At 52.3% G+C, this 20,433-nt stretch overlaps 1 protein-coding gene across 8 annotated transcripts in view; it reads right to left on the bottom strand.

The window, feature by feature from the left end:
- Positions 1-20,433, bottom strand: part of DIP2C (DIP2 acetate--CoA ligase C (putative)) — a 415,544-nt gene that overhangs the window by 71,571 nt on the left and 323,540 nt on the right. For all 8 annotated transcript variants that reach the window (XM_086715073.1, XM_086715079.1, XM_086715076.1 and 5 more), the window contains 9 exons: positions 18,267-18,406; positions 17,000-17,136; positions 15,157-15,365; positions 14,186-14,300; positions 13,537-13,738; positions 7,997-8,106; positions 6,685-6,765; positions 740-863; positions 174-295 (listed from right to left, as the gene is read on the bottom strand). In XM_086715073.1, the coding sequence (XP_086571199.1) occupies positions 174-295; positions 740-863; positions 6,685-6,765; positions 7,997-8,106; positions 13,537-13,738; positions 14,186-14,300; positions 15,157-15,365; positions 17,000-17,136; positions 18,267-18,406 (1,240 nt within the window). The remainder of the gene's footprint in view (positions 1-173; positions 296-739; positions 864-6,684; positions 6,766-7,996; positions 8,107-13,536; positions 13,739-14,185; positions 14,301-15,156; positions 15,366-16,999; positions 17,137-18,266; positions 18,407-20,433) is intronic.

The raw sequence follows: 20,433 nt of genomic DNA, 5'->3' as shown, positions 1-20,433 counted from the left end.
GGAAGAGAACCCTGGGAGGAGAGCCCCGGGGTGGGGGGAGGAGGAGAGCCCCGGGGGTGGGGGGGTAGGAGTAGAGCCCCAGGGGGAAGGAGGAGGAGAGCCCTAGGGAAGAGGAGGAGAGCCCCGGTGGGGCGGGGAGTCGGGGGAGCCCCAGTGCTTCCAGGTGTGGTTACCTCCACGATCATCTTCACGGTGGGCAGCGTGGTGGCGATGTTCTGCGGGTGCGGGGGGCGGACGGTTATGGGCACGCAGCCCGCATACAGGCAGCCGTAAAAAGCTGCAATCAGGTCTATTCCTAGACAGGAGGAATGCGTAAGTGCTCAGGTGACAGCCCCCGGTGCAGAGGTGCCAGCCTGGGGCTGCGACGGGAACGGACTCTTGTCTGTGCCGTCAATTCCCGCCGCCTGTCCTTTCGGCACGAGATGCCCAAGCGGCCCAGGTGGCTGATTTCTGTCATTTCTCTAAGGAATTACTCACCTCTATCGTCACCAGTTTACTGAAGGATTTAATTATTGTTGCTTAAATGAACTACCTCAGACATCGAACAAAACAAATTTGGACACAAATGTCTTTGCGAATTTTCGCCCCGTGTATGACCTCAGGAGGCACCCAGCATGCAGCACCGCCCTGCGAGAGGCCACAAGTAGACCTAGGGAGCCACACAGAGCACGATGCCGGCTGCCAGCTAGGGCGTGGGCGACAAGGTGCCCCGCACGCGGCCGGGGAACTGCCTTCTCACCTGGTGGGTAGACGAGAGCCACGTGGTCCCCGTCCTGCAGGTGCCCTCTCTCCAGTAGCATCACGGCGATCTTCTCGGCGCGCTTATGCAGCTGCACACACGTCAGTGAGCTTGCGATGGCACCCTGAGGGTCGCAAGAATGAGCAGGTGGGATTTTTTTAACGTTAACAGCTTTACTGAGATGTGCTGCAGGTACCAGCCGGGCACGTTATTTCAAAGGCACACTTCAACGGGCACTGGTGTGTCCCCAGAGCTGTGCGGCCATCCACAGTCGGTTTTGGCATGCTTTGGTCATCCCCCAAAGACCCCTATCAGTGGTCCCTTCCCTCTCCTTCCCACTGGCCAAGAAGGGCAGCACCAAAGAGACATCTAGATGTACTTGTGTCAACAAAAGATGTTTTCAAGAATAATTATTTCACTTAAAGAATAGCTAAATGTACCAAAAAAAAAAAAAGTCAACCTGGTAATTCTGGGACTTTGGTATAATTGCCAAGGGCAGGAAGAGTCAGTGGTGACCCAGCAGGAAAAATAAAACAACTTGAACACGTTTTTAAGAAACACCACGTTAAAAGTCGAGGTCAAAAAAACAAATGAAAAAAGCAACAAACCAAAAAAATCAGTAAAGTGAAAAACGAACTCGTCAAATTCATTTTATGTAGAACATCACACACATAGAAACAAGTGGAAAACACATTTGGATTGAAAAATACCTTAAAAGCACTGTTGTTGCAACTTCTTACTAATCTCCAATTATTTCAAAGTAAACAGTTGAGGAAAATAAATAAAATCTAAACCCTGCTCTTCATGATGAAACCCTATATTAAAGCAGTTGACAGGGTGAAGGGCAGGTCGCCCTCTGTGTCTCGGGCCAGGAAGACTCCACGCCACGGAATTTGCGACGACACCGTTTGCTCCCACAGATAGAGCGAGCCAGCAGCGGCAGGAGGAACAGCAAGACACGGGTGATTTTCGGGGACTCTGCAGGTGCGGTAGGCGTCCTGGACCCAAAGGTCATGTGCGGAGAGAAAAGTCCAAAGGGAAGGGCAGTGAGCGGTGCTAGTGTAGAAGGGGGTCACACTGTGTGGACAGAAGTGACCAGGCCCTTGGGGTCCCTTAAAAACAGGCAGTGGTGGCCTAGCAACTGGAGGTGCTGGGAAAACACGTTAGAATTCCTGTCAAAATGGCCTGTTTGTTGGAAACACCTGCTCTGGGTGTGGTGTGTGGGACCACCTTTTATGATCAGGATTACAAACACCGGTGCTTGATGCTTGCCAAAATCATCCACAAGATAACTGGTTGTTGTGTGGAGGTCCAGGAAGCAACTCATTCCCCTTCGTGACCTGACCCACAAGCAACGCTTGGGACTGCAAGGGCTCCTGCCCTTTCCCACCGGCTGGGACTGGTTTCTGTGGGGACAGGTCAGTGACGATTCTCTGAATCGAACCTTCTCATCGCACATTTTCCTTGTCTTCCAAGGAAGGTTAAAAAATGAGAAAATGGAGACACGCGTAAGGTGAGAGAGCCACGGCAGAACGTGGCAAAGCTGGGTAACCAGACAGACCCGGAGGCTGAGGTGCAAGATGCGGCCCAATCGTGAGAGCTCGGTGCCCCCAAAACCAGGCGCTCCCAAACACCCACTCCTGGAGACCACACCTGTCTAAAGGAACTGAAATGAACACACTCACTGAGCCAAGTGTCCTTTGAATATTTCAAAGTGAGATGGTACAGCTGATGGGGAGGCCCAGGACCACCTTGATCCCCAGACTGGCGGTGGGGGGAGCCCATCCTGCCGGCCGAGACACTCACGCACCAGCTGTCCTGGAGGACAGCCAGCACTACCCTCCTGGCCGTCAGACAGGCACAGACACGATGCCGGTGGGTGGTGGTGTGCCACGGTGGGCAGGGCCAGCACAGAGGGCTCATCTGTACATTACCACTGAGCTCGGCCCTCCTTTCTGTCTCCACCCTCTGGCCGCCGGTATGGTCTGCTTATCTTAAGTAGCAAATATTCCCGCTCTGAGCTGTTCAGATTCTGGAGCTGACCTCCTGAGTTTCGGAGATCCGATGCCAATCCCCTATCAATGATCAACTTTTCCATCACGAGACAAAACCTAAGAGATTGTCAGGTATCAGTGGCTCAGAACCATTAGCCTAAGCATATCTGAAAAGATGTTTTGGCCCTAGTCTGTGAAAATTCCCACTGACATACTTAAAGGTGAAATTTAATTGGCATGCTGTCCTTCAGCCCTACTGATCTCTGAAACAGCTTTCACAACACCGTCTGCGGTTCTTTGGGTTTACGGCGGTGAACAGACAAGCCCCCGCCACAGGTGGTAACCATGGGCGGGGGGCGTCCAGTTCCAGAGTCAGCAATAGGGAGCCTGGAGATCCACACTGTCCTCAAGCCCCCAGAAGGTGCCACGCTGGGGCCAGGAGCGCTGGTTCCCAGGCAGTCCAGAGCCTCTCTCAACCCCCCTCCCCCACATGCAGGGTGGAACATGTCCATACCCCACCTCTCACGAGCCCACAAGGGCACAGGCCACACCCAGCCCCAGATTCCCTGTGGGAGCTTCAGCACAACCCCCACCTCTGGGGAAATGGCCCCGGTGCCAGCTCTGCAGAACAGGAACAGCCACGGGCGAGCAGTCCAAGAAGTGGCAGCCCAGTAGCCCTGGTCAACGGCTGCCTGGCTACCCCATCCCCATCCACAGGAAAGGGTGACGTTTCCAGAGAAAGAAAGTTCTAGTGAAACCACCTCACTGGAGAAATCAGGGCTGCCTTCTCCAAAAATAAGTTTTGGGTGCAATCATGACAGAATCCAACCCCTGTTCTAAAGTCAGCAGATTTCATGGGGCGCCTGGGTGGCTCGGTCGGTTAAGCCTCCGACTTCAGCTCAGGTCACGATCTCGCGGTCCGTGAGTTCGAGCCCCGCGTCGGGCTCTGGGCTGATGGCTCAGAGCCTGGAGCCTGTTTCCGATTCTGTGTCTCCCTCTCTCTCTGCCCCTCCCCCGTTCATGCTCTCTTTCTGTCTCAAAAATAAATAAACGTTAAAAAAAAAAATAATTAAAGTCAGCAGATTTCAGTGTTAGGGACTGTGAATTTTGGCACCACTTTAAAGTTTTGTATTAGGTTAAATAACAAATGAAAAAAATACTAAGGAATTAAGAAAAAGCCAAATGTGATTTATATTTGAAAATTTGAAGGAACTGTTATAAACAAACAAACAAAAAGTTACAAAGAGTTGGCTGATGTTTGTTAAAAGGAGTAACAGGTGGTCTTTTGTATGGAAACAAGCTCCAAAATGTAAGTTTTCCATGATTTGCAATGAATTATGTCCCCATGTCCTACTATAAATCTGACATAACAGCTTGTGCTCTATCGACAGCTCTGGCCGTGGTGAAGAGCGTACGAGTGGACACTGTTTGCAACAAGAAAGCTGCTCTCGTAGGTGCCAAATGGTTCACCGGCTTCTACGAGCCTTGTCAAGTCGCCAAATTCACAATCCACAGAATGTGCCACGCAGGATGGAGGCGAGCCTGAAAACGTGGTGAGCCACATGCTGGGAAGACAATGGTGTGGATACACGGAGTTAAGTTAGACATCATCAGCATTTAACCTCACCGGTTTCCATCTTATTAAAATACTGCTTTTAGAAAACGTGAAACGGCGTGTGCGGCTTGCACTATACTTCCACGGGATAGGAAGGGCGACTGACGTGGAAATTACAAACCACCACCATAAACATGGTGATTACGACCTTCAGCCACGGCTGAGCATTTGTTGTAAGTTCTACGTGGGGCCGGGGGTGGGGGGGCAGGTTCGACCCTTAGACTGGCTCAGGAGGCAGCTGCCTGCACGTCCAGAGCCATGTCCAAAGGAAAGCCACCAGTGAGCCACCTCTCTGTGCTGACCCAAAGTGGATTCATGCATGGCTCTGATCTCCTCCCCACCCTGTCCACTTTTGTTTCTAACAAAGCCCTTTTTCGAGTGACTCATTTTCCCAAACGATCCAGGGTCTAGCTATAGCAGATGACCATGACCATGGGGTCAGGGATGGGAGCGCCATTACCCAGACCAGATCAGCTGATGAGGAGTCCAGTGTCCCGGTGTCACCCCAGTCGACCATCTGAGGGCTCTGCCCCCATGCTGCCATTCCTGTCATTCTATGGGGTTAGAACAGCTCTGTCTTCCTCCCCTGCGGGGGTGGGTCATCTGTGAACACGCCCAGATCATCTCTGAGTCTGCTTGTGTGTTGCAGGGTGGTCTCCTCCTCCTTAGGCTGCCTATTTGTGCCTCCAAGGGGTCCAGGCAGATTCCACCCCCACTGTAAACGGGAGAGACCATGGGGGCCACACTGGGGAGGGTCGAAAAGGTGACGTGGACCTGTCCCTTACTTTTGCGCAGCTTAGCGCTTACGGAGGACACACCACACCCAGCGTGTCGGCACCGCTGCAGCAGCTGGGGAAACTGTAGCTGAAGGGACCTGAGAGGTCCTTCCCAGGACAGGTGACAGTCATCACTCTGGAGGGCCACTGAGAGACCACGGAGGAGGAACAGTCCCCAGGACAAATGAATGCTATGTGTAGAGGGTGGAGAAAGTCAGCACAAAAGATTAAGGAGAAATCAGGACGGCATCACAGAGCCGAAGACTGTCCGCTGGGCAACACTGTCAGGAAAGCTGAGGGAGGAGCCAATGGAGGAAAGAGAGGAGAAAAGCAGGGTGGACATGTTTCAGGGCCTTGGGTAACTGAACAGACCCTCAGGAGCCCAGGCACTATGCTTCCTACTGCAGCACGCCTGGGAGTGCAGAGGAGTCAATCCAGGGAATGGGGTCCACTAGGCCCTAACAGAGGTCAGGGAAGCAGGAGCACTTTCTAAGACTCTTCCTGGGGAACAGTCTTGAACAGACACAAGAATAAATGACCCACCGGGTCACCTCAGCCCACACGGCAACTCAAGGTCATCAGAGCCTCCATGGTCATTTCCAGGAGCCACATCACATGGACGCTGGCCTGATGACTGCGTATCCAAATGAGAAACCCAGTTATGTGACTGGCATTGCCTTTTACTGGTCTCTGATCTATTACTTTAAATGGCAAGAGGTACCTCTGCACATTAAGATTTTGGTATTTTGCAACTCTGAATAGCCATAATTTCTGACAACTGTATATACCCATACTTGTCAAGAGACCTATTTCTAGTTCTCAGACTTTATTTCCACAGCAGAAAAATAAAAGTTAATGGGGCGCCTGGGTGGCGCAGTCGGTTAAGTGTCCGACTTCAACCAGGTCACGATCTCGCGGTCCGTGAGTTCAAGCCCCGTGTCAGGCTCTGGGCTGATGGCTCAGAGCCTGGAGCCTGTTTCCGATTCTGTGTCTCCCTCTCTCTGCTCCTCCCCCGTTCATGCTCTGTCTCTCTCTGTCCCAAAAATAAATAAACGTTGAAAAAAAAAATTTTTTTTAAATAAAAAAAAAAAGAAAAATAAAAGTTAACTATATGAAGGCTTTCGCATCTAATTTTACTGTTAATACTACTTGCTAGTATATATAAGCCCTTATTCTTAAGTCCTCCTGTGAAACAATACTGAAGAGCTTGCTTTTCCAAAGTGAGATGTCAACACAAACCTTAATTACACTTGGAAAATAGAAAAGACTTTCGTTCCCAAGGACTGAAGTCTATAATGAAAGCACAACTTCTTACTTACAGGAGAGTAGTTCACTAATAAGAGACAAAAACGTGCCACAGATCTGACCCATTCCCTGTATTTTGGGGGGGAAATAATGCAAAAAAGATACTGCTGAAACGATCCATAAAGATCTCAGTCAAAATAGCCACAGATAAATAACATGAAGGACATCACATAGGACTGAAGTCAAAGGGTTACGGTGGGAAGAAGACAAAGCCACAAGACAGGGACTGGGAAATTTGAGTTCAGCGTGCCTCACCCTACAGTTGAGCAGCGTGTACAGGACGTGGTCGGGGGTGGTCTGCGCCCTCCACTGCAGGACCTCCGACAGAAACAGGAACTGGAACAAAGCACAGCCGTTAGGCCCCGGCCATCCCGTCACCCTGCGTTCAGATTTAAACTCACACCTCTAGATCAGGCTAGCTTCGGTGCTTTCAGGTGACTTAAAGCATCGCTTTTCCATGGAGGAAGGAGGGCCTCCCCGTCACAATCAGAAGAAGAATCCGGCACTTACAGGGTTTTTCCTGCGTGACCTGGATTCCCATGTCTGGCTGGGATTCGCAAGTCACAGGGGCCGGCGCCGCGCCTGGTCAGAGACATCTCCCCACAACCTGCCGAAGGCTGGGAGGCGCACTCCCGGAATGCAAGGGGCAGCCAGCACAGAAAATCCCTTCCGGCCTCCCAGAAGACGGTGATTTCTGGGGGCTGTGATGGCAAGATCAGACCTATGCTGCTTTTGAACTGGGCTCTCTCACACGTGTTGTTTCCAAATGGTCATTCCCTGAGGTCTCCCAACAGCACTGCAAATCACACGGATCACTGTACCCTACCGAGTCAGTGTGGAGAGGGAAGGTCAGCCCCACCTCAGGTCTAATCACAGGAAACACCTGGGTAGATCCCTTAATCCACTTTTTTAATAGAAATGTACTCTGAGGTCTGAACATGGTAACCAAGTGCTTTCAATAAACGTATTTCTATTTGTTACCAAACTGACAATATTTTAAACGGTTGACTTTGTCATGTTTCCTGGTAGCTCATACAGACAGGGGTCACCTTTTGGTGAATCATCAGAGTCCTCAAGTCTGCATGGTGATAATGGGGAACGCAGTACATGTGACAAAATGTGACATGTATGCTGGGTGTGGCCCCAGATTTCTCCTCTAGCCCCCGAGGTCACGTTAAGGACGCCAGTTTGCCAACCCGGGTTTCTCACTTCTGTTCTCTTGAATTCCAGCAGTTAGAGGGCCGAAGCCTTTTGCCTCGAGGCCGTCTGGGTGTCACGCCAGGGCTGGCAGGCTCATCAGGAACGAGCGCCCCAGGATGCCAGGACAGAGCGGGCCTCGGGCCTCAGCTCGTGCGCGTGTCTCCTCCCACCCCCTTGACCCTGTGCAGTGTCCCGCAACACGGCACCCCCACCACACACATCTTTGTGGTGAGACCGTACGGACGTGCGTGCAGGACCGGGAGGGCAGGACGCCCAAGTTCAGGGGCGGGCGCTGAGCTGGCCGTCAGTGTCGTCTGGAGCAGTGTGCCGGCACAGGGCTCGGAGAGGAACCCCGTCCGCCTCTCACCTTGCGGGCCTGATCATTGTCCTCTATCTGGCCCAGGTCTCTGCCGCTGGCCTGCGCAATCCTCTTCCCAGACACCAGGTTCCCCACCATCACAGAGGCAGGGCCAATTTCTGGAAAGAATGTGAGGAAACAAGTCAACTTAAAACATGACCGCGCACCTCGGCAAAGAGCTGGCTCCGGGGAAACCCTCTGAAAGGCCGAGCTCTGAGAAAATCTTATCAGAACAGGGCTTCCAGTGCGTCCCAACAATGAGGATGATGGCAGACACGAGCGAGTCTCGATTACAGGGTAAAACAACGTTTTCCCCAGATCCCGGTGGCGTCTCCCAAACCCGCTGCTGTTACTCTAATGCCAGTTGGTGGGATGCTGCGATCCGTCCACTTGGATGATTGTGAGAAATAATGCTGAAGATAAGGCAGTAAACCGTGACGTGTCTCACTGCGAAGCAGTCAGGACTCTGGGATCACCTGTATGGTGTTCCCCAGTGTCCCTGCTTGTCACTGAGCGACCACCGACATAAACTATTGCACATTTTTTATAAATACCTTTATAACGCAGGGGGTAACGCCGCACGGGCACAGTCACCTATCTCACTGACGGAACAGCTCTGGGCTCTCGCTGGCCCCGCAGAGATACGGGAGACCAAGCCCAGAGGCTCCTGTTGAGCCAAAGTTCCTCTTATACCACCATTACAGACTCAATTACCAGCAGTCCTTTTACTGTTTATGAAACATTTCACAAGAAAAAAACCAGATGCGATCTAGTCTGACAGCTTTCTCTTCTGTTTCAATGGAAGAAACAAGTTTCCTAAAAAACTGCAGAAACTCTTTCACAATGTCTAGCTGCAGGAAATCCTGGGCACCCCCCAGGTTTCTCAAAACACAATCATTCACTTGGTTTTGATCACACACACGTATGCACGTTTACCAGGGAAGGGTCAGCCGTGAGTGTGTGTGACACAAATGGCGGCAAGGAGTCAGGCAGGGAGCTTAAAGAAGGGAGTGGAAATAACAAAGACGTCAGCCACGTGTGTTTAGTCCGTGGTTTAATAAAATACAGTTGAAGGTCACTACTGAATCAAATTCTTGTTTCACCTTTGCCAAAGGCCACCTCACAAGCTTCTGAATCACGGCATATGTTGCCTTCTGTTATTGCACATGGAGAGCCGTGTGTCAGCAGGTAAGAAAGTCTTAGGTTCGGGTTCAGGGGCAGAGGCCAGCAGCTGCCGGGATGATGACCCCCAGGCACCCTGGGAAGATGGGCAGGGCACGGGCTGACGCCTCCAGGTGACATTCTTCTCTGCAGACACGTGCCCATCCAGAGTTGGGCTGCCGTAAAATATTCAACGTTTTGGGAGAAGGCAGGCACTTCCAGCAGGACTGAAATCGGGAAAATGGCCCAGGACACAGATCTCTGGGCCCCTGCTCACTGGCTTCATCGTAGGCAATCTGTAGGCGCCGTGACGCTGTTTCTGTGGAATCGCAGGATGCACCTTCTATGCTCTGCCACAGCAGGTCTGAATGGTCAGGTGTGGCAGATTGGGACCGCCTGCATTTTTCTCAGCTGGTGATAAAGACACTGCAACAGAGGAGCGGTCTTTCCACATTTAACAAGATGAAAAGACAAGGCAGCGTGGCGTACGGGGAAGCGAATGTGGCTGCTGCGTGGATGGTGCACAGGCTCAACCTGGAGCCCAGCCGACTGGCCCTCCGCTTCCTGACTTGGCGTCTGTGGCATTCTCCTTGGTCCCGGGGGTGGGCAGGAAGGCTCTTCTGAGAAGCCCACCTGGCCTAAACTGGCTTGAAGTCTTCTCCGTAATTTTTTAAGAATTCAAACTAGGGTGGGAGAAGCACTATTCTGAGGTGCCGGCAGCTTGCCCCTCCTTCCCCAGGGCTGGTCTCTACTGGATGTGAAGCTCAGACCTCACATATTGCTCCCCCGAGGTAGACTTAAGAATTACTTTTTTCCAAATGGTGCTGGGAGACAGGTGCTTTCCTGTGGCATTTATTTGCAAAATCTGTCCCCCTCCCAAGAACCAAGGGTCTCCCCGCCTTGCCAAATGAGGTGGGTGTGGTGCAAGACACCCTCACAGACTTCACCGCCTCAGGATTTGAAAACATAAGGTTGAAGAGCGCCTGGGTGGCTCAGTCAGCTGAGCGTCTGACTCTTAATTTCAGCTCAGATCATGATCCCGGGGTCATGGGTTCGAGCCCCATATCAGGCTCTGCGCTGAGTGTGAAGCCTGCTTGGGATTCATTCATTCTCTCTCTCCCCCTCCCTCCTTCCCCTGCTCCTACACTTTCTCTGTAAAATAAAGTAAAACATTAAAAAAAAAAAAGAAAATATAAGGTTGAGATGGACCCAAAAATAGGTACTGAAGTTCACATTTGCGTTCTCTCCCTCCCCTCCCACTTACAGATGCAGAAATGGGCAGGTCGGGAGTTTTATCTCAGAGTTGTCCTCTTCCTATTGCTACCCGACTGTGTCACGCAGGGGACACACAGCACATAGTGTCCTGTGGGTGCAGAAGCTGCCAGCCCGGCCGCACTCCTCCCCTTCTGCCCAGCAGGCGCGGTGCTGTCTGCGGCTGCTCCCCCTGCTGCGCTCTGGCTGCTCAGATACACTGTGTCCCAGGGGCTGTTAACACTGGGAGCTGTATTTCAAGTTGGTAAATACTGCTGGTACCCCAACTAATGGGTTAAAGGGCTTTTTTATTTTTTTTTAACGTTTTATTTATTTTTGAGACAGGGAGAGACAGAGCATGAACAGGGGAGAGTCAGACAGAGCGAGACACAGAATCTGAAACAGGCTCCAGGCTCTGCGCTGTCAGCACAGAGCCCGACGCGGGGCTCGAACTCACGGACCGAGAGATCATGACCTGAGCAGAAGTCGGCCGCTTAACCGACCGAGCCACCCAGGCGCCCCAAAAGGGCTTTTAACATTTTGTGCTCCGTTAAGATACTCTCACACACACGTTGTTAGCTCAGTAAATATGAATTCATCTGCTAAAAGAGGCAACTAGATCATCTACAAACTAAGTTTTAGGAGCTTTGTTTCAAGTATCTAGCAACACCCTCATGGAAAAATGGCCTCACTAAATGCTTTGGCCACAACAAGTACTTGTTCACAGTCTGTAAGTGTCTTTTCCAAAGGAGACTTAAAACTCACCACATCCAATCCCCTCATTACATTTATGGAAACTGAGGCTTCAGGGAAATGTCACCTGTCTGAGGTACGTTATAGGTCGTTAGCTGAGGCAGGGAAGTGAACCAGCACCTCATGCTGTCGTTAGTATTTGTCAAAAACAGCTTTTATTCGGGGGCACCTGGGTGCCTCTGTCAGTTAAGCGTCCGACTCTTGATTTCGGCTCAAGTCGTGATCCCAAAGTCACGGGATTGAGCACTGTGTCGGGCTCTGTGCTGACAGTGCAGAGCCTGCTTGGGATTCTCTATTTCCCCCTCTCTCTCTGCCCCTGCCCTGCGCGCTCTCACTCTCTCAAAACCAAAGAAGTAAACAAACATTAAAAAATAAAAAAATATTTCCTTACAATAAGCAATCACATAAAGCTTCATTCACCATGCTGCGGCCGTGAGATCTAAACAGCCCCAACCTCCCAGCTCATCCTTTCTTCCCAGGGGAAGAAGGCTGTCCTCAGGTGCCCCGACACTGCTCTCGAGCAAAGCACCTTGGCCTTTTCATTCGGTCAGGTTTTGCCTTGACATCCGACAGGTGCACTGAGCCCCGCAGTTCTGGAAGCACATCAGGCCTTTGCCAATGACCCCCACCATGAGTATCTGTCCTGAATTCTGCCGTGAGCTTCTCTGCATCCGGGACCACTGGTGGCCAGGCCCCCAGTGGAGGTGTCTGATGGTGAACGGAGGTGGGCAGGAGACAGGGAGAAGTCAGTCGCTGCCGAATGTGTGCAAGGACACACTAAGGAGCCTGCCACCATGATCGATTCCGTTCACAGACCCCAACACACCCACATGGAGCCACTGCTCTGACCTTCCCACGGCTGTTTATGCCCTGAGACAATAGGAGATAAAGAGGTGATTTTTCATCGTTTCGATATGCCCACAGAAAGGCAACGCTTTGTGTTCTGGGGGGCTCGTCGCTTGCAGCCAGTGTGCCCGCGAAATGTAAAGAAATGGATACTCCGTCAGTGGTAACTTTATGTTTTGCTATTGCAGTTGTATAAGCCAAGGACTGAGAGGAAAAAGAAACGAAGGGAGGTATCAGGGGATCTAGAACCTAGAATGTAAGAAAACAACAAACAGCACAGAAATCCGAAGAAAACCAAAAAGCAGAGATAACTGCAAAGCCAAGGTGCCCAGAAAGCAGACAAGGACTCCATACTTTCCAAGAGAACCCACGCAGAGGAGAGAACCGCAAGGCTACGTGTACGTCCTCACGAACACACGTGCATCGTGGAGGGGGTAAGGACAAGGGACACAGGCTCTGTCTGTATGCGTGGGGCAACCCTTTCTTCCTGCAGCATCCGCGTCCTCCCCTCACCCTACTGAGGACCACCCACCCACCGTCTCATCCGATCTCACTTACGGGGCGTCGGCCTCAGTCCCTACATTTACCACCAGGTGGGCTATGCCCAGAGTTGACCCAACGGTGTCTGGCTGACTCGTCGTCAGCTCTGCCCTGCAGCCGCGCTGTACTGGGTGGAACCAACAGTCAGCGGGTCTGGGTCTGCCTCTGTCACACTCTGGCCCCATCAACCCCCCGCCTCTCTGTGACCCATTCTCCTCATTTGTGAAACAGGGACAGAAGAGTGCCTACCACGCAAGCCTCCATGAGAAGAGACGCGTTAACTAGTACAACATGCTGAAACAGTGGCCGTGGGGCCAGCACAGCCCGAGTGTGTGACCCCACCGCCGGCCCCTCCCTGCTTGGACGCCCTGGGACCTCCGGTCACTGCACCAGCAGAAAACCTGGGCCCTCACCTCCCACGGTCTGGAGATAAATTTTCTCTCACTGATGACTATGCAGCCTGAAAGAACATAACTGATTAGTTGCTAGGCATCGAAGTCAGATAAAGGGTAAGTACATGTTCCCCAAACCCCCAAGTGCTAGACACACATTCACTCTTACAACGTCACAAATGAATTTCTAGACTTCCACACAGGCTTCAAGAGTTTCCCACGTTTATTAGGCTTTGACACCTAAATAACCCATGAGACAGGTAAGGAAGCATTATTCTCATCTGAAGGAAACCGTGACTGAGAGCTTCCATGCCTGGTAAAATGCCACCCAGCAGACCGAGGGTCAACTACTCCACTGGGATCTACATAGGGCTCCTTCCCAACATGCCCCCAGGTGCCGGGCTCCCAGCCAACCATGCTGTCCCAGGAGAGCCCCTCATCCACCATCCAGTGGGGCAGGTTTATGCCGTGGGAGTGTGGAGACCAGGACAGGAGTGGGGTTAAGAACCACCTACAGGCATGGGGCCTGGTCCACAGGGCACCAACAGCACCTGGTTCCAGAGAGCCACCCAGATTCCACACAACTCTCCAGGCCATGGGACATACCTGGCTGCTTCTGTCGAGGTTTAGGCAAGTTTGTGACACAGGTATGGGGACACATCAGGACGTTGCAGGGGTGGAGTGAGCCCTCCAGGAAGAGCTGCTTCGTTTCTGACAAGTGGATCCCACCGAGTGGGGTTTTGGGGAGGGTGTTTGCTGGAACCAAGGCCAGGCAATAAACCCCAACTTGATGTATGCTGTCAATTGCCTGGAAAGTCATGAGGGAGGAAGTGGGTTAGAACAGGTGCCACAGACACGAAGCCAATGTTCAGACGGTGCAAAGTCCCATCTGTAACGTGAGCAAGCACACGCCATCCGAGTGGGGTGAAGATGCCAAGAGAAGGGGTGTCTCTCCAAATCCAGCCAAACTGGCTCATTTTATGTGGGATCTGTGGAATACCACATGCACTAAGAAGGGAAATTTTGAGGAAAAAAATACACTCACATGAATGGTGGGAGCTAGTTTTGCAGACCCGTGACCCCTGATCTTGGTCTGCTCACTTATTTTCCAAGAATGAAATACACATTTCCCGGTCGATGCAATTTCTGATCCAATGGGGCAACGGTCGGGGAGCACCGGAGCACCGTTGGTGGGGGTTAAGGGAAGCCGGCGTGGAAGCAGGTGAGGGGCCCCGGGGCAGGAGCGGAGCTATACCTGCAGCACCCTGCTCATCCACTGGAAGCTGTCCTCCTCCGTGGAGTCTGGCCTCTGCTCGGCCACAATCACTATCCTCTCGTCGTGCAGGACAGTTACGGAAAACACAGCTATCCTGCGAGGGCAGAAAGGAGCAGGTGCGGTGAGCACGTGCTGTAGATGCCGCCCAAGGCACTGTTCATTCCGCTACTGAGGGCAGAGCCCAGGAGAGCACAGCGCCGGCCTCTGCTCCGGCAAACCTGTGAGGGGACAGGCCCCGCTTCTCAGGGCAGACGGAAGGTGCTGGGCTGTGGACGTCAGAACCGCGCACAATCCACATCTTGGGTTGCACCTGTGAAGTAAGTCTCCACATCAAGGGAAACTCTGGGATGAACGAGTTTCTGCCTCTCTCTCGGGAAGCACAGCACCACGTGACTCGGACCCCCAGAGTCCCCCCTATCACACAGAGGCTGCCCTGGCTCCGTGAGTTAAACGGGGCAATGCTACATCCACGTGTCTGTCACTTCCACTCTCACTGGCGTGCCGGGCGGCAGTAAGGCTCTACAGGAGTTCATGCCTTCCTTCACGTGAGCCAAAACCCGGGGAGCCGCCACCGTGAATTAGTATTTACTGTGCCCAGATCATCAGGGAGAAGAGGCCACAGGACTCCATTCTCCCACACAACTGTTGCTCGACTATTACCTTGGGGTCTTTGGAGATGATCTGCTCCAACATGAATTTTTGGCTGTTCCCTTTGTGTATTTCTTTAAAACACAAGTCTTTCAAACAGATATTTTTATTTGACTCAGAGGAGAAGTGACGAAAATTACGTATGGAGCTCAGGAAATTTCTATAAAATTGGGCATTCAGAACTAGACAGAACGTCAGAGGTCACTCACTCCCACAACTAAGGAATTTGTGCAATTTTATATAACCAGTGTCGTCTGCAGACAACCCAGGGCTGAATTCCCAGAGGGCACACGCACACCCACCTTCCTCTGTAGACGAATTTCATGGGCTCCACGGCCAGCGCTGTGGCGACGATGTCGTCCGCGTTGTGTCTGCGCCCGCTGACCACCATGAGCCCGTCCATCTTGCCCACCACGAAGACGAGCCCTCCGGGGCCGACGAAGCCCAGCAGGCCTGTCCTTACGAAGGGGTACTCGCTGACAGGGGCCCCCGAGCTCGTCACGGGGAACACCTGTAGACACACGAGTGGTGAGTGCCCAGGGGTGCCCACCGCCACCCTCCTCCCTGGAGCCCATTGGAGAAGCCCCCCCTACCCCCCAATGCTCATCCCCCACGGTCCACATGCAAGGCTGTCCACCAGTTTCCTTCTACAGCATCCACGCCTAAGAATCGATACCGAGATCATGATGACAGTCTAATAAATGCTAATTAATTATTCTGCTTTAAATCCACAGTGTAAAAGTGATGAATGGAAAACCAAAAACGTGCGTAAGTTGTAAGATGATCCCTACTCATTAACGTTTCCTTATGAGGACTACACCAAAAAGGGAAAATACAAACGGGGCAAATCAGTGTTCTAAGCCTGCACCTGTTTCCTCAGACCCTGCAGGTAAGTCACAGGAAAAAGGAGAGGGGTTTTCTACAGACTCCGGCTAGCTGGGCTTCAGGGACATTTTAGAACCTGGAAGCCACATTCAACAAAGCACCTCATCACATCATGCTCTAAGAAACGAACCCCTAAGCAACCCGCATTTGCTTCTTCTTTTCTTAAATGTTTATTTATTTTTGAGAGAGAGAGAGACAGAGACAGAGCGTGAGCAGAGGAGGAACACAGAGAGAGGGAGACACAGAATCTGAAGCAGGTTCCAGGTTCTGAGCTGTCAGCACAGAGCCCCACGCAGGGCTTGAACTCACGGATGATGAGATCATGACCCAAGCTGAAGTCAGAGATGCTCAACCAACTGAGCCACCCAGGCGCCCCAGCAACCCACATCTTCTTGTGCATAGTTTATTCGAAAGTGTGCTCCTCGTAAGGTTAAGTATCACGTGGTCAAATGATAGCAATTCTGGGAAACTGAGGTGCGGCACAGAGTTACCACTTAACCGCCCACAAGGCCAGTGTGCGTGTCCGTACGCACGGAGTGCACTAACAGCAAGCCACCCACGCGTGCAAACAAGACACAAGTATGTGTGGACGCCTAACACACACACACAGCATATGCCACACGTGTGTGCATACACACCCGCTCATGCCGTGGAGACAGTTACTTCACGTGTGCATTTGCTCACACCTGGCCAAGTCTGGCTTCAGTGGGCGGGCCGGGCCACAAGGGAGGGGCGGGTCTGTGCCAGGTGTGCTCAGCCCTCATTCCTCAGCCTATCAGCTGCAGCACTTACTCAAGAGGCTAACGTAAGAACAGCACGACATACAAAAGGACTTTTTTTCAATGTTTATTTTTGAGGGGGAGAGAGAGAGCACGCGTGAGCATGAGCAGGGGAGAGGCAGAGAGAGAGGGAGACACAGAATCCGAAGCAGCTCCAGGCTCTGAGCTGTCGGCACAGAGCCCCATGTGGGGCTGGAATTCACAGACCACGAGATCATGACCCGAGCCAAAGTCAATGCTTAACCGACTGAGTCAGGTGCCCCCCAAAAAGCCCTTTTTAAAGAAACTGTTCTTGCCCTTTTTCAACACTGACTATGAGGTGAAAAAAGCTGATAAGCTAAATTCTTTGAAAATTATTTTTAAAAAAAGGCAGCAAGAAGTGCAGCCATCTTAGTTCCTAAGAGTATATTTGGCTGAGAAACTACCACCTTATCTTTCATGTCTGTGCACCTGGCATTGGGGCTCAGCTCCATGACCCTACCTCGAAGGTGTTCTTGGTCATGCCCGAGAGGCCGTAATAGGACGTGCCCGTGGCAATGGCGCACACGCAGAGCTCCCCGATTTCATCCGTTCTACACAGCTGAGGAATGCCGTCCGGCTTCACTGAACACATGATGGCTATAAGCAAAACAGGACACACAGGTAATATTAGAGAGGGGAGGGAGGGAGGGGGAGGGAGACACAGAGAGGGACAGGGTGGGGAGGGACAGAGAGAGACAGGGAGGGAGGGAGGGACAAGGAGACAGAGACAGAGGGACAGGGTGGGGAGGGACAGAGAGAGACAGGGAGGGGGGGAGAGAGAGAGAGAGAGACAGAGGGACAAGGAGACAGAGACAGAGGGACAGGGTGGGGAGAGACGGGGACAGAGAGGGACGGGGGCAGGGCAGAGAGGGAGACAGGGGCGGGGCAGGGGGACGGAAGAAATGACTGAACACAGGGAGAGCACAGTGAGCGGAAACCGCATTTGGAACAGGAGTGTGAAGGTAAAAGGGAGGCCAGGCTGGTCCTGGTCTTCCCTGAAGTGAGCCATGAGCTTTCATGTTCCAGGAAAACATCCACTTACACAGCTATGGTGTAAGATTCTGACGGCTTGAACTTTAATGTGCAAATCGTACTGAGGGGATGGACTTCTCCCATCTGGACCAAAAGACACCTGGGAGGAGCCCAGGGCCCCCCCGCACACGGACCCTCTGTTCCCTGCAAGCCCCGCGCTCCCCTTCCAGTCATCCGGGAGCCCCGGCCGGCACATCAGGAGGCAGCGTGTGCAGCGCCCTGACGGCCTCGTGTGCGCATTTGTGGGAACGGTTCCCTGACTTTTAAAAACGGGCTCTTCTGCTAGAACCAAGCATTGCTCATCGTCTGGAGCCCTGTCCCTGGATTTTTATACCATCTGCTACCAGCCTCAGTGCCCAGCTTTGTCCAAAAGGTGGATGGCCGGCGGGAACTTGACCCTTGCAGGGAGAGAAGCACCCCATGGGCTGCAGGGGCACGGCATGGCCCACGGCGCCCCCTAGGGGAAAGGGCCCCGGGATCCCAAGCATGGGAGGTGGCAGACATGCCCCGTGAAGCTTCCTGAACGTTCTTTCATCAGGAGAGGCGCAGCAGTGACAAGCCCGGATTTAAGTGCTCCGTCTGACCTCGCGCCAGAGGGGCACGGTGGTCCCGGTGGGAAGCAGCCCACTGAACACGGCTGGGGCTCCTGACTCGACCCCCGCCCCCAACGTGTGCAGCCCAGCGTCCACACTCACCGCCAGGCATCACGAGGCCGACATCCTGCACGGTGAGCACAGACAGCTTTTCTTCGGAGTCCACCCGGATGACCCCGTAGGTAAGCCCATGCATGGAGAGGACACCCCGGCCTGGGGGCTGGTTGCTGTCATCTGTGGGCCTGAAAGAGCAGTTTTGTCTGAACACATAGGAGCAAACAAGCCACCATCACCAGAGAGGCATTCAAGTGCACGCACACCAGAGGCAGCCAGACACGTCTGGGGTCCCAAGGATCCCCGAAGCAGATCTGAATGCCACACTGTCCTGTGTTCTTAGCGTGCCAAGGGGTGCTGGTTGTCTGTCTGTGAGACGTCAACATCATTAACTCCGTCTCTGGAGTGCCCCTCCCTTACACGTATCAGCTATCGACTGATTCCTTCCCTCCCCTCTCTCCGCAGGTCTGATTTTCCAGTTTTGAAAGTGGCTAACAAGGGACCACAATGTCTCCAAGAACACGGATGATGGCAGGGAGCAGAAACAAGGGAGGTGGGGTGGCCTGGGCTCAAGTTGAGACGTGCACTAGGCAGACAGAAGCTCATGGTGCAGGAATCTGAAATGCCAGGCCACGCCATTCTGCATGACAAGCTTGGGGAAGTCTCTCTTCACAGAAGGCACGTGGTGGAATGCTTTCACTCCACCTTCAGCCCGTCTTCTCCATGGCCCCCGCCACTCCAGCTCACTCCACGCCAGCCCCAGGCCCTTTATCCAGCACCCAGCCCACCCCTTCTGGGGGCTTTCACACTTGTCTCTGCCTCCATGTGGAATGTTCTTGGAGCAGACATCCCCCTGGCAGCTCAAATACGCAAGTACTCATTACCCCCCAAGACGGCACAGTAGGGCCACCTGACTACCCACACCAGGCCTCCTGCATCAGAGTCTCTGCTCCCCGAGGGTTCCCTTCTGTTCACTGCATAGCCTTACCCCTGGCGAAGTGTGCAGTAATAAAGGTCTGTTGACTAATCACTGAATAAATAAAATATTTCCAAGAACATGGATTTTGTCCCTGTAACTAAACAATCTTCCATGTGGGCTAAGTGAGGCACACTTTAGGGAAATACCACACTTCTTTTTCTAATTTTCTGCATACACATGGGTAGCATCTTTTTAGGATCTAAAAGTTAGAAAATAAACAGAAGTTTGCTGTTTAGCTTTAAAACTGATAAATCTTGATAATGTTTCAAGAAAATATCAAGATTTATAATGAACCTAGAAATACAAGTAGAGAAACATAAAGGTTAAAATGTGCAAAAGGAGGGGTGCCTGGGTGGCTCAGTCAGTTGAGCACCTGACTCTTGATTTCAGCTCAGGTCATGATCTCACAGTTCATGGGATCAAGCCCCACATCAGGCTCTGCATTGAGCACAGAGCCTGCTTGTGATTCTCTCTCGCTCCCCCTCTGGCCCTCCCCCACTTGCACTCTCTCTCAAAAAAACAATGTGCAAAATATCTCATTTGAATCAAGTAACTAGGTATTATAAAAAGAAGCATATATTATAGGTCAATTATACCTCAAATAAAAACAATAAAAATAAATAATAAAAAGGAAGCATAAGAGAGTCTGGAAATTGAAATGGTTCTGTCTGTGAAGCATCCAAAAGGGTAGCGCTAACCAGAGACAGAAGAAAAGTCTGCCCAGTGATAAGGTCCACCCAGAACTACCCGGAAATGAGCCCCAAACACTGGAATCTATATTGTTCCGCAGGGTGAGAGAGAGGAGCCCCGCAGCAACCCTCTGCTGCTACGAATCCCTGACCCCACTATTGTCCTTGGCCAAAACACAAAGCGAGAGTCTTAAATCAGAATGCTCACAACAGAATGCTGTTGTGGACTGAGTTGTGTCCCCAAAGCTGTGACCAGTCCTGGTCCCGGTACCTTGACTGTCACCGTATTAACATGAAAGAGGATCTTTGTGGACGTCATTAGTTAAGATGAGATCCTGGAATCGGGACGGGCCCCAAATGCAATGATCGGTGCCCTTACAAGAGGAGACACAGGCGTCATGTGACAATAGCAGCCATACAGCAAGGACAGGGGTGCCAGCAGCAGCGGGAGGGCCTGGAGCAGATGGGCTGTGAGAGCCCCTGGGAGCACCCGGCCCTCAGACACCTTGATCCCGGGCTTCTGGCCCCCAGAACTCTGAGGCAGCAG

This window comes from Puma concolor, chromosome B4 (genome assembly GCF_028749965.1).
Source record: "Puma concolor isolate L17-30 chromosome B4, mPumCon1.1.hap2, whole genome shotgun sequence".
Taxonomy (NCBI): Eukaryota; Metazoa; Chordata; class Mammalia; order Carnivora; family Felidae; genus Puma; species Puma concolor.
The sequence above is the reverse complement of the archived record's forward strand: the minus strand, read 5'-3'. Positions and strand labels throughout refer to the sequence as shown.